Below are 12,428 nucleotides of genomic sequence, written 5' to 3'. Positions count from 1 at the left end.
GAGTGCAGCACGGCACACACGGGGTACCAGGCAGAACGGAGCAAACGGAACAAAACACCATCCATTGCTGCAAGAGCACAGCAGTCCTGACGAGCGGCGCGCAACCTGGAGACGAGTTGGAGAAAGCTCCTGCCTGTCTGCATCTCCAGCACCTGCTGCCCTTGGACGCGCTAGCCACGAGCTACCCTGGAGCTTTGTGCCCGCCGCCGTCGCACCCATTCTCACCCGCGCGGGCGTCCGTCTGTTGCGGCAGGAACCACCTCCCCTCGCACACCTTAAAAAAGGCCAGCCCAGCGCCGTGCTCCCCTCCCTGCACACCCATCACGGCTGCCCAGCTCGCCTACTATGTCACAAAACTCCCTGCGACCACCACCCACTAAACTCAAGATACCGAGGGCGGCAGCTACATACACACCAGCCACAATGGATCCCGATCTGCGCTCCCAGCTCAACATGCTGCTGATCAATGGCGGCCACGACAAGAAGTGAGTGTGCGCCTCCTTGCCCATCTGCCTGTCTATCAGGGCCTGCGTCTTGGCCGGCCGGACCAGACCAGCAACTAGACCAGACCACCCATCCCACAAGGCACTCACTAACCACTCCGGCTCTTCCCCCGCGACCAGGCTCCAAGAACAACTCCTCTACACCCTCAACGCACACTCGAACAACTGGCCAACACAAGTACAAAATCGCGCCCTCGCCCTCCTCCGCAGCGGCGAGGTGACCACGTTCCCCGTCCTCCTGAAACAGATCCTCGACGAGGTGCGCAAGGAAACAGCCGCAGGACCCGCCCCCAAGACATCTTCGTCATCATCAGCAAACGGCAACGGCCCAGCAGAGTCAGGCGCAGGCGGCAGCAGCACCAACAACGGCGCGGGGGCCACGGTGCAGGTGAACGGCTCCAAGAAGCACGCAGGGCCCGGGCCCGGCGAGGCGTCGAACCTCAACAGGGAGACGACAACATCACTAGCCGTGCCTGCCACCGTCGTCGAGGAGGCCCTCAAGGTCACGAGAGACGTGCTGAAGGAGGTCGCCGAGTTCGAGGAGGAGTCCAACGGTGCCACCTGAAGGCGCACGGCTGGCTGGCCGGGGCCGGTTTCCTCAGCGTCGTCTTTTGGTTGCGAGCTCGCTCTTCCGCTACGGCGAGCTTTAAAGAAGAGAAGAAAGAGAGGGGAAGAGAGAGAAAAGAAGACACACACTACACACATGCGCAAAAACCCCGTGCTGCTTGCGGTGCCGTTGCCCCGGAGTTCTGCGGTTATGTGCTCCTGCAGAGTGGCCACGAGGGGCAGAAGTCGAGGGGCTTTGGGGAATATAGGACTTAGGGCGTGCTGAGCGCCTGCCTTGTCGAGAGCAGCCACGCACGAGATGACGAGCCCGACCGGCGAGCTGGGCCTCGACAAGCAGTCGCCAAATTGCTGATTGCTACAAATAATGCTGCCCACGGTGGTGCGGTTTCGAGCAGGGGCTGGCTGGACGACGCGGCCAGATCCCATTCCTGAGCAATTCTCATCCACCATGTCGTCCCTCCACAACGGGCAACGAGGTGTGTTCTGGTACCGTACATACTGGGCCATCGCTGCATAAACCATACGTACATACATGGCCGATGTCAGGACAGGCCCAGGGGCGCATCATCATGATTATCATCGTCACCACCACCATCATCATCCAAGAAAAGGGCCGGGCAAGAGGCGTTGCTAGATGTTAAAAGAACTTTAATGCACTTGACCCTGTTTCTGGGCTCCAAGCAGGACCACCACCACACTTTCTTCCGTCCCTCCTTTTTTCCCCCTCGTGATCGCTCGCGAGTACTTCCAGGGGATGAGCGGCAGCCCAAAGAGCTTCTTTTGGTGCCCATCCCCCCAAAGGTAGACACGGCCGCTCGTCCACCCACCCACCTACCTACTAGCCCGCCCGATTCCTTGTCGTCACCCGCAAGACCAACAAGCTTTGGACCCGGCGCCACCAGAGGCCGTCCAGTCCATCTGGTATCTCTGCCCTAGAATCCCTCTCTGCTCCTAGCACCTGTGTGAAAGGGCCTTCCCGTGACCTTTCCTAACCGCCGTTCCGACTGAGTTCTCTATTTCAATCTCGGGGTAGACATCGCCCTCGTTTCCGTCTAATCTCGCCAAATGCCTCACAGCTAAACGCAGGGGCGGTAACAGGACTCAGTTGTCCTCGCTTGTTGGTCCGTCTTCGTGGCAGCGCCCACCACCCATGTACCCACTCAACAGCCACAAACTCAGGACTGGCATTCATCTGCATGCAGTCCGGTCCCTGACTCTACGTAGAACGGAGTTCTTCAGGGAACGGGAAAGAGGAAGGTGTGCCCTCCGGCGCAGCCAGCAGCGTTCCGCATGCATGAAGTCGTGCCTGCACTGATGATGGCCCGTGTCCCAGCCGTGGAGATACTTCACGAGGCTGTTGATGAGATGCCTTGTCTGCTCACCTTCCTTGTCATAAAAGTTTTCTAGCGAGCGCCCGTGAAGAGAGAAGCTGCCGGAACAAGAGCAGGGAGGCGTGCAGGGACACTCACCAAGTTCACCGTGCGGCAGACCGTTGCGGATGATGTACGAGAGATGGACCGCGACAGGGGTGTTGAGGCAATCACGGGTCAGAAGGCGTGTCTAGAGTCCAAATTCATTCATAAAAGCTAGTTTCTCATTAAGGAAATCTATCATAATCCAGATCGCCTGTGCCAAGGCAGCCAGAAAACTCCAAGATCGCAGTCTATGTGTGGAGCCATCGGCTTCACAGCAGTGGCCGCTATCAACGAAGATGTCGTGTCCACCCCCATGTAGCTTGCCTGACCCAGATGATCCTGCAAAGAGGATGATTCTCCATCTAACCGCTTGTATCGACCTGCCAGACGGACGACTCGTCTTGAGTGCCTTGAACCAAGCAGTAGCCCCAAAGCTCATCTGCGACTGCACCAACCAAAGAAACTAAAGTACAGACGGTGAAGATGCCATACTCTGCATTTAGTCATACAGACCATCATCGTTGCCAGCATCGCCGAAGGAATCCGCCGCGTTGTTGGCGGCGGAGTCGGCCTCAGGGAACTTGAAGTACGCACCAGGGCCGGCGTTCTTCATCTGCTGAGCAAAAGCCTCGTACCGGCGGATCTCGACGTCTGTGACGGAACGGCGGGCCATCTGCATAGCCTCCTCGAAGTGACGCTTCTCGAGCTCAGGGACGGGATCCTCGGCATCATCCTCCATCTCAACATCCTCGCCAGCAGCCTCACGGGCCTTGGTGCGCTCGATATCGAGAGCGATGGACTCCTTGATGGCCAACTTGACGGCACGCTGCGTGATGAAGCCCAGATCGGCACCGGAGAAGCCGTGAGTCTTGGAGGCGATGAAAGCAATGTCGATGTTGGATGACACTGGTGTCTTCCGGAGCTGAGCCTGAAGAATACCAAGACGACCGGCCTCATCGGGGAGAGGCACGTAGATGAGGGAGTCCAGACGGCCAGGACGGCACAGGGCAGGGTCGAGCTGCTCTGGTCGGTTGGTGGCACCAATGACGAAAACGTTCTTCTTTGAAGTCATGCCATCCATCTCAGTCAGAAGTTGGTTGACAACTCGGTCCGAGGCACCACCGGCGTCACCCACTGACCCACCACGAGCCTTGGCGATGGAGTCCAGCTCATCCAAGAAGACAATGCACGGCGCGGCGGCACGAGCCTTGTCAAAGATGTCTCGGATGTTGCTCTCGGACTCACCGAACCACATACTTAGCAGCTCGGGGCCCTTGACGGAAATAAAGTTGGCCGAGCACTCGTTGGCGACGGCCTTGGCCAACATAGTCTTACCCGTACCTGGGGGACCATAGAAGAGCACACCGCGAGAAGGAGACATGCCAAACTTGAGGAATTTCTCGGGGTGGTCCACAGGGTATTGCACCTGCTCCTTGAGCTCCTGCTTGACGCCCTCCAAGCCACCAATGTCTTCCCAGCGGACGTTGGGCACCTCGACAACGGCGACCTCGCGCAGGGCAGATGGGTTGGATACACCAAGAGCAAATCGGAAGTTCTCCATGGTGACTCCAAGAGAGTCAAGAACTTCAGCATCGATGGTGTCCTCGTCGAGGTCAATCAGATCCATCTTCTCACGGATCTGCTGCATAGCGGCTTCCGAGCAGAGGGCAGCAACATCAGACCCGACGTAACCGTGGGTCTCAGCAGCGATTTGCTCCAAGTCCACGTCGTCTCCGAGCTTCATGTTCTTGGTGTGGATCTGCAGGATCTCGAGACGGCCAGTTGGGTCGGGGATACCGATGTCGACCTCACGGTCGAAACGACCGAAACGACGGAGAGCTGGGTCGATGGAGTTGGGTCGGTTGGTGGCCGCCATGACAACGACGTTGGACCGAGCCTTCATGCCGTCCATGAGGGTCAAAAGCTGGGAAACAACACGACGCTCGACTTCGCCGTTTGTCTTCTCACGCTTGGGAGCGATCGAGTCGATCTCGTCGATAAAGATGATAGCCGGCGAGTTCTTCTCAGCCTCCTCGAAGGCCTTTCGCAGGTTCGACTCTGATTCACCGGCCATCTTTGACATGATTTCAGGGCCGTTGATCAGGAAGAAGAAAGCTCCAGTTTCGTTGGCGACAGCTCGAGCCATCAGTGTCTTACCGGTACCCGGGGGGCCGAATAAAAGCACACCACGAGGGGGCTTGATGCCGATGGACTTGAACAGCTGTGGGTGTCGCAAGGGAAGCTCAACCATCTCACGAATCTGTGCCATCTGCTTTCGGCATCCACCGATGTCATCGTAGCCCACTTCGTTGAGGTTGTTCTCCTCCTCATCCCGCTGGATGGGCTCGCCCTCACAGTGAATAACTGTGTCCTGGGCAACAATACCGTACTCTGGGGGATCGACCTCGACGACCTTGAACTCGACCTGTCTCATGCCTCCACGGGCAATGAAAAGATCACCTTGACGGACTGGCCGGTAAGCCTCTCGGAAATATGGGGCAAGGAAAACGTCGAACAGAGAACCGGTGAGACCCTCGACGGTGTCGGCGATCGGCAGGACGGCGATTCTCTTGGCCTAATTTGAGGTGTAGATACCAACCTAGTATGGATGCTGGACCATAGACTCACGTATTTGATGTCGGGGCAGGCGTGGATGGTGATAATGTCACCGTGCTTCACACGCAGGTTGTGTCGCACCACACGGTTCAGACGACAGCTGCCATCATCGAGGTCATCATCACCAAGGACAACAAGTACGGTGTCCTTTCTCTTCTTGCCCCGGACGAGGACGGTGTCGCCACGGAACAGCTGGAGAGTGTCCATGGTGTTGTTCGAGAGGGCGATGATGGAGTTGTCATCGTTGACGGCATCAGTAACCCTGTATGTTGTCAGAATGTCCTTCTACAAAGAAGAAACTCATTGGGAGGTCATACATCAGCTGGTTGGGCTTCTTCTTCTTCTTGAGGATGGCGGTCGCCGTGTCATCCTCGTCCTTGCGCTCCGCGCCAGAAGCGTCCCTGCGAGAGTTAGTCAGTTGGCAGTCACGGAAGCGGGGACGGCCGGGACGGTGGGGTGTCTTGTGCCTACATCAGATGGGTCTTCTTCTCTGTGTGATCTGGGTTAGGTTCGGGAGCCATTTTGACTGTTTGCTTCGCAGAGAGATGCAGGTGTGCAAACGAGAGTGCGGTTTGTTAGGTGCTCGGAGGATGTGCTGGCCCTTTGCTGGAAGACGTCGGGAGCTGAAGGTCAAACGACAGTCCTGGAGGAGATGGAGATGTGTTGAGGAGATCAAAGATGCAAGATCTCGTTGATCTGGGAGGATGGAATATGGGAGAGGGTAGATGGAGATGAAAGGAAACCTGAGGGCCGTGTTGCAGTCCAGAGGTTTGGAGTTGTGTGTAGGTGTGTTGTCTTGACGTTAAGGCGATGGCTGCGAAAGCTAGGTTGGACAGGCCCCGGCCGCCCTGCCCACTAGGCAGCTTCATGACGACAATTGCCAGCCGGGGTGGCTAGACCCACCTGAGCACAGAGAGGCCCGAGCTTGAGTCTCAATAGACCCTGAGCAGTTGGAACCTTCTAGTTTTGAGCCCTTGCTGACTGTAACAGGATGGCAATCTGCACTCACAGCCAGAAAAGCCTTTTGCCTTTAGGCCTACCGTAGCATTGTAGCTCACCATGCTCTGGAGGCGAATTTGTCCATGTCGATTTCTCAGCAGGCACAGTTTGCTAGCCAGGGGCGAACCGAACAATGCTGCCTTGGCAATTCCAAACACCACTGGCGACTTCTACAACCGACCCGACGTCCACGCAAAAGGGACATGAGAAACGGATGATCTTCTGCGACTCCCCTCAGGTTCTCCTGGTGGATTGCAGCTCCTAGAGATCCCAAACGCCACGGGTGTAACTGGGATCGCCTCCAGCTGGATAGGTAGCTAACCGCAGGATGCTCACCTGGACAGGATTAGCTTCATCGCCTCGTAGGATAATCCGCCCGTGCCTGGTCTACTCTTGGGATCCCTGCGAGTTACAGCACCGAAAGCTGCAAGGCAATGGGCTATCTTTTGAACAGTTTCCTGCATCTGCAGAGATGATTCACCGGTCTTGTGCCTATGCCGAAGCGGTCAGGTTCCGGAACGAGCTCTTGCTCAGTGCTAAACACTCAAACGCTGGGTTCAAACTCGCATGGCCTGGCAAGGTCATAATCGAATGCACACGGTGGCACGAATATTGATTCTTTCCCGGTTTACTTGAGCGCATCTCACAAGTCCCATATCTCCGAATGCCAGCCATATCCAATTGCGAGTCCCCTGGTCCAGTCTGCCGAGTTACCGATTCCAGCTGTCTCCATGCAACGCTAGCGATTCCGTCGAAAGCCTCAATTATCCGCCGATCACGCATTGAAGTCCTTGACCTTCAGCGCATCCTTCTTTGACAACGGCCACGTCGCGACCTTGACCCTGTATCCGAGGTGGTGGCCGGCCCCGTCACGGACAGGCGCGAAGTCTGCGACGCCAGTGACGTTCGGGGAAAGGTTGATATGGTGGTCTAGGAGGCTCTGCCCGATCACCCCGACACCCAACCTGGGACTCGCCGTCGCGATGCGCTCGTAGGGAACAGACTTGGACAGCCAGTGCTGTGTCAGCCAGGTAATCGGTGGGAAACGCTTCCCTGGAGGTTCGCGGCAGACACGTTTCGGGGGTGGGCCTCTGGGTGAATCATCAGCACAAGCTTTGTCTTTTTCAAGATTGCTGACTTACTGGTCGTGAGACACAGAAGAGCTCGCTTCGGAGGAGGATACGTCAGGAGCCAATGATGAAGAGGTATTGACCATATTGCCCTTGTAGATGAGCTGCTTGTGTACTGGAGGCGGCTTTCGACGAGATCCAAGTGTTTGTGTTCGCTGTGCGTTCTTGAGCTACTTCGCGGTTGGTATCGCAAAGTCCGCCTGAGATGCGCGCTGCATGATTAGCCTCGCCAGAAGCTACGGGACCTATATACTTTTCGTCTGTTGCGAAACCCCGCGGCTGCCTCTTCCTTCGAAGCGCGGCAGTCACAACTCGAGCAGCATGATCTCATAGCTGTTGAAGCAAAATGAACATTATCGGGTCCGCAGCATCGACAAGCCATAATCACGTCGAGAGTTGGGGTCGAACTTGACACCTTGGGTGGCTATGGGGTTGGGTGTAAGCAATAGCGCAGCTGCTCCGCCCCTCGCTTGACGAGAGTGGTGGTCTGCGTTTGGTCATGACAGGTCGGTCTGGACGACGACTTTTGGCATGACTTCCGTATAACCAACCCACCGCGTCAATGACGAGATAATCCATTTGCTGGGCTTCAGCAAAGCTCGGTCGGAATGGTGGGCCTCTCGACCTCATTGGCTTCTGACACGCCTGGTTGCTTGATGCGGACAGTCAAGTGTGACACCGAGCATTGGCACATGGTTGTACAAGCCCTGGGGAGACAGTGCTACCCGGCATCCAACTTCATGGCCATTCCTTTGTTGAGGTTGCCCTCACAGGCGAGCCTGTGGGCGCTTCATGGTCCTGTGGGTTTGACCAAAAGAAATCGGACACACGAGAACGCAACGCAGGTCAATTTAGAAACCGTCCGCGTTGACAGGCACGGTAACACAAGCGACTTATTTCCACGTGTGTAGGCAATGCTGTGCGCAGCACTTGACCTGCTCATCGCGCTCGATAGGCCTTGCATGTTGTCCGCTCTGCTTTCGCGCATCTTGGAATCTGCCAGTATTCCCGGGTCGACCACGGGTCGACGGCAGCTGGTGCACATCCACCTTCCTGGCCTCATCCGAGATTCTGTGTGTGCCTCGGGGGCCCGCTCGGGGGCCGCTCGCTGCATAGCCAACGTCGACCTGCAGTGTAATTCATGCACGCCTGGGGCCGACGGCTGATCTCACACGGCATCTGTGGCCCGACGACGTTATAGCTGCCTTGTGTGCAAAGCTGTGGAACTGCATCAAGGTGACTGCGTAGCATTGACAGCCGTGGACCAGAACCTATCTCTGCGGTGCTACGCCGTGGGTTTGCCGATGATTTAGCTCCGGCGTCATTCATGTCCGGATTGTCTCTGGACAAATTGCAGATACGAAAGCCGATCAAGCCTCGTGCTGTCGACCGCGTCTTGGACCCTCAAGTTTGGCCAGGACAAGAATCACACCCTCGTCGTCGATCCTGTGCAAGCCCTCCACACAAGCTGGCCCATCCTGCGAGCTTGACAAGCGACCCGGGCCCCATGTCACCACAAGTTCAGAGGTGCCAGCTCTGAAGATGCCGAAACGTTCCAACCCAATGGCGACGAGCAGACCGACCACGACAGTGACCAAGACGTGCATGGTCGTGAGACACGCAAGAAGACAAGCGACGACCGAGGATTCCCCTCAGGCATGTGGCAGGCCAGCAGCACGCATGGCGGTGATCCTCCAGTTGAGCCGTTGGTGAGCCCGGCCTGCTTCCGCCGCCTGCCACGGCGTACGAGGAACAGCTGCGCGGGGCAGCTACAGTACTGTTCGTACCGGAGTACTTGGTACAACTGGGGAAGATCCACGCTCGAGATCAACGGCATTGGGGGTCCTCTTCACGGGCAGCCCCACGATCCGGCAACGCTTGATCCACTCTGGCGCACATGGCAAGCCGCCTGAAGGAGCGACTGCATGGCAGCCTGTCTGCTCGGACACCCGTGGTACGTCAACGTCTCATCCAACCCGTCCCACGATGGGGTATAGGATGGTTGGCTGGCTTGGGTGGGTGACATATGACGAGGCTGCGCTCGTTTCCCTGGGCGGGCGAGAGGGAAAACTTGCTTTGGGCCTCACTGGCCGTCACCGCAGCCGATTGGAGGCCGCGGAGGTGACCTCGCAGATGCTAAAAATGGAGCATGCGGGAAGGCACCCATTGGCAGACCGGAGATCTGGGACAACCATCAAGCATGGCCAGTGGCCGACCACGCATTAACTCACCTGGCGCTGCGAATGGCTGACCCAGCATTCCCAAAGACATGCCCAGCAGGGTGAGACGATGAGGGGGGGCACGAGAGTTCGCGTAGGATCTCACGAGCCCTGTTCGCGTCTCTCCCAGCGAAACGCTCTGGGCCGCACAACCCTCACTAATCAGCCCAGTCCCTTTGCTTGGGCCGCCAGAGCGGCAGCCTGTCTGCCTTGCTTAGATGGGATGCTGCCCAGACGATGCAAGATCCAGACGGATGGGCCCTCGCGAGAAGGGGGCCGCTGACGGCTGGTTTGGGGCTGCCGCCTTTGGCTTTGACAGGAGACTCGTCTTTTGCCGGATGCAGCATTGTGCGTCATTGGCGGTCTCGACTTTCCTCTGGGCCCGTGGATGGATCCATATCCACAAGTCAATCAATTGACATGGACGGGCTAGCGAGCGAACAAACCCTTGGGACAGAATGTGACTGCACAGTAACGGTACCCAAGACAGCAAAGCTTGGAATAGTTCCCGGGACGATCCCACGTTATTGGGCTTTGTGGCGCGGCACTGCGGCAAGCTATCCCAGGTATCGTCGCCTACCAAGATGCCTCAATTTCCCCATCTGCCCACTAGTAGATAAAGGGATCTGGGACCACTGCAAAAAGCAATCACGATTCGTGGTCAGCATGTCCCCGCGGGGTCATGGAAGCGCTCACGATCGTATGATTCCGGGCTGGTCGGGCTGGCTGGCAGGCAGGGCTGGGCCATGGCACAATGCGCTTCATTCAGCAGCAGTGCGCTTCGACGGTTTCGACGGCATCGGCCGCTGTCGTCATGCCGTAATGGCAACAAATGCGGAGGGTTTTGGCCGGGGGCTTCATGCTGGAGCGCACGAGGCTCGGCCTTGCACCCTGCTCGAGTATCACTGCATCGACATGTCCCAGGGGTGAGATGGAATCTGGACCTCTTCCAACGTTCTAGGGCTAGGAGAGAAGTGGAAATAAAAACCGTCGATCTCCCCTACTGTTGGCGTGTTGTTGCTGAGGTTTTCCATCTCATCTCGCAAATCGCCATTTCATATAGCTAGCTACCCTTGGGCTCCGAGGGACGCGTCGGCCGTCGCTTGGCAACGGAATGAGGAAAGAGTCTTCCTGTTGGATGGCACGCCACAAGGTCTCGAGATACACGCTGCGCTCTGTGGTAGAATCACAAGCTCACACGCAGATTACACTGCAATGTTAGAAGAGGTGATATCCCACAGGAGGCCATCATACAGAATGTATGCTGGCTGTCAAGTCACACAATTAAATACTATGATTTGCCAGAACCCTTGTGAACTATACGGGCAGCAATTTTCAAGAGCGGTGGCTGACGAGTTTGTTCTGACGATGGACCTGTACGTAGATGGGCCTAGCTATTTAACCTAATTTTTAAGCAGCGATCCCTTGGGGACAAATGCTGGGGATCGGCAACAACGCCGTCACTGCATGCTGACAGACACTTGTAGGGGGAGAAATTAACGATGCGACAGCGCCTCGTCAGCCAGTAGTCGAGCTGGACCTCGAGCTCGAGTGAAGATTCGAGAGCCTCGAGAGCCTGGAGAACCTCGATGCTTTGCTCTCCTTTCGCCTGACAGTTACAGCCACCGCGATTCCTAAACGCTAGTGCAGGTACCTGGACGTCAAAGAAAGAACGGAAGGCCGGCAGAGGTTGTCTGTTGTTCCCTAGGACCCGTCCGGCAGGACGAGGGAGCTGCACTCGTCCTGCGAACAGAAACTCACCCTAGCAGAGGCTGGCTGTCTTTTGACCGGCCCGGGCAGAGGAGAGGCCATCGTCTCATGGGAGGTTGCAAGAGGATCCCAAGGTGGTCAAGTTGTGTGCTAACTTTCGAGGTCCCTGCGTCGTGCATGTGCATGTGTGTGTGTGTGTGTGCGCGCACACGATGCAGTGCGAGAGACTGAAGAGGCTTAGCCGGGGTGGCATTCTAATAAAAGAGAAAGCAGGGAACAGACCTCTCCAGGGCAATCCTTGGCCGGGCAGAGTCCAGACAGAGAGGATGTGCCCCATCTCGGAGTTGTACTGTATGTGTGTGTATGTGCGTATGTGTGGAAGGCTGTGCTGTCCTGTGCTGTGCTGTATTATCCTGCTTGAGTCAACTGCAGGTACATAGCTGCTGTCGTTGTTTGGGTTTGCAAACTTGCTTTCAGAGCCCTCCCCCGTCGGAAAAGGCCAGGGCCAAGCTGTGATTTCATACCTGCAGTACCAACCTCACTGCTTGAGGACGTCAAGTGTAGGTGCCAACTCGGGCAGGTAGGGGACCGGATCACCCTGTGCAGTATGCACAATGTACCTTTCTAGGCATACTGCCGAATGTACTATGGTACCCGGTAGCCACGGTACAGCACCTGTGGAGCCCCTGTGGGCCCCATCCACCAGCCCTCTGGCCTTGGTGCTTGGTGCTTGGTGCTTGGTGCTTGGTGCTTGGTGCTTGCTGGTCATCCGGACAGTCCCAGTCTCCCAGTCTGCCAGCCAGCCAGCCCGCTCCTCCCCTTCAGCGCCGGCCTGGTCTGGTCTGGTCTGGTCTGCGCCTAGCCCACCTGGCAGTTGGGCGGCCCAGAAAAACACAGGGGTATCCAAGTACCCCAGGCCCAGAGCACCCATGGACGTCACTCATCACTGCTCCAGCCTCCAGCCTGCCTGGGTCCTCCCAAGCCCAGCAAGCAGCACCAGCAAGCAACGGCGAAGCGAAGCGCAGCAGAGCACAGCAAAGCCCAGCCCAGCCCGGCAGTCTCCCAGTCCAACTGAACTAAACGTCGTTTCGCCCATTTCCCTCCACAACACGACTTGCACTTGCACTCGGTCGCTCATCTTTCGTGACCACAATCCACTCCTTTCAGCCCAGCCCGCTGCTTGCACCCCACGCTACCAGATCCAAAGCTTTCGTCCTGACTGCACACACCACATCGAGAACCTGCCTCTGATTCAATCCTGGCTTCAAC

At 57.1% G+C, this 12,428-nt stretch overlaps 4 protein-coding genes across 4 annotated transcripts; 1 reads left to right on the top strand and 3 right to left on the bottom strand.

The window, feature by feature from the left end:
• Positions 1 to 423: 423 nt before the first annotated feature.
• Positions 424 to 1,068, top strand: INS49_006982 (uncharacterized protein; the record flags this gene model as incomplete). The annotated part of the gene is made up of 2 exons (XM_043167747.1): positions 424 to 485; positions 624 to 1,068. The coding sequence occupies 2 exons, from the start codon at positions 424 to 426 to the stop codon at positions 1,066 to 1,068; spliced, it is 507 nt and encodes a 168-aa protein (XP_043028891.1).
• A 1,916-nt stretch (positions 1,069 to 2,984) lies between these two features.
• INS49_006981 (uncharacterized protein) lies at positions 2,985 to 5,622 on the bottom strand (the record flags this gene model as incomplete). The annotated part of the gene is made up of 4 exons (XM_043167746.1): positions 2,985 to 5,060; positions 5,114 to 5,363; positions 5,419 to 5,502; positions 5,573 to 5,622. 4 exons carry the CDS (start codon positions 5,620 to 5,622, stop codon positions 2,985 to 2,987), a joined length of 2,460 nt encoding a protein of 819 aa, XP_043028890.1.
• Positions 5,623 to 6,875: 1,253 nt separating this feature from the next.
• On the bottom strand, positions 6,876 to 7,316 carry INS49_006980 (uncharacterized protein; the record flags this gene model as incomplete). The annotated part of the gene is made up of 2 exons (XM_043167745.1): positions 6,876 to 7,191; positions 7,243 to 7,316. The coding sequence occupies 2 exons, from the start codon at positions 7,314 to 7,316 to the stop codon at positions 6,876 to 6,878; spliced, it is 390 nt and encodes a 129-aa protein (XP_043028889.1).
• A 4,381-nt stretch (positions 7,317 to 11,697) lies between these two features.
• Positions 11,698 to 12,090, bottom strand: INS49_006979 (uncharacterized protein; the record flags this gene model as incomplete). The annotated part of the gene is made up of 1 exon (XM_043167744.1): positions 11,698 to 12,090. The coding sequence occupies one exon, from the start codon at positions 12,088 to 12,090 to the stop codon at positions 11,698 to 11,700; it is 393 nt and encodes a 130-aa protein (XP_043028888.1).
• Between the last annotated feature and the right edge of the window lie 338 nt (positions 12,091 to 12,428).

This window comes from Diaporthe citri (genome assembly GCF_014595645.1).
Source record: "Diaporthe citri strain NFHF-8-4 chromosome Unknown scaffold_2, whole genome shotgun sequence".
Lineage (NCBI taxonomy): Eukaryota > Fungi > Ascomycota > Sordariomycetes > Diaporthales > Diaporthaceae > Diaporthe > Diaporthe citri.
The sequence above is the reverse complement of the archived record's forward strand: the minus strand, read 5'-3'. Positions and strand labels throughout refer to the sequence as shown.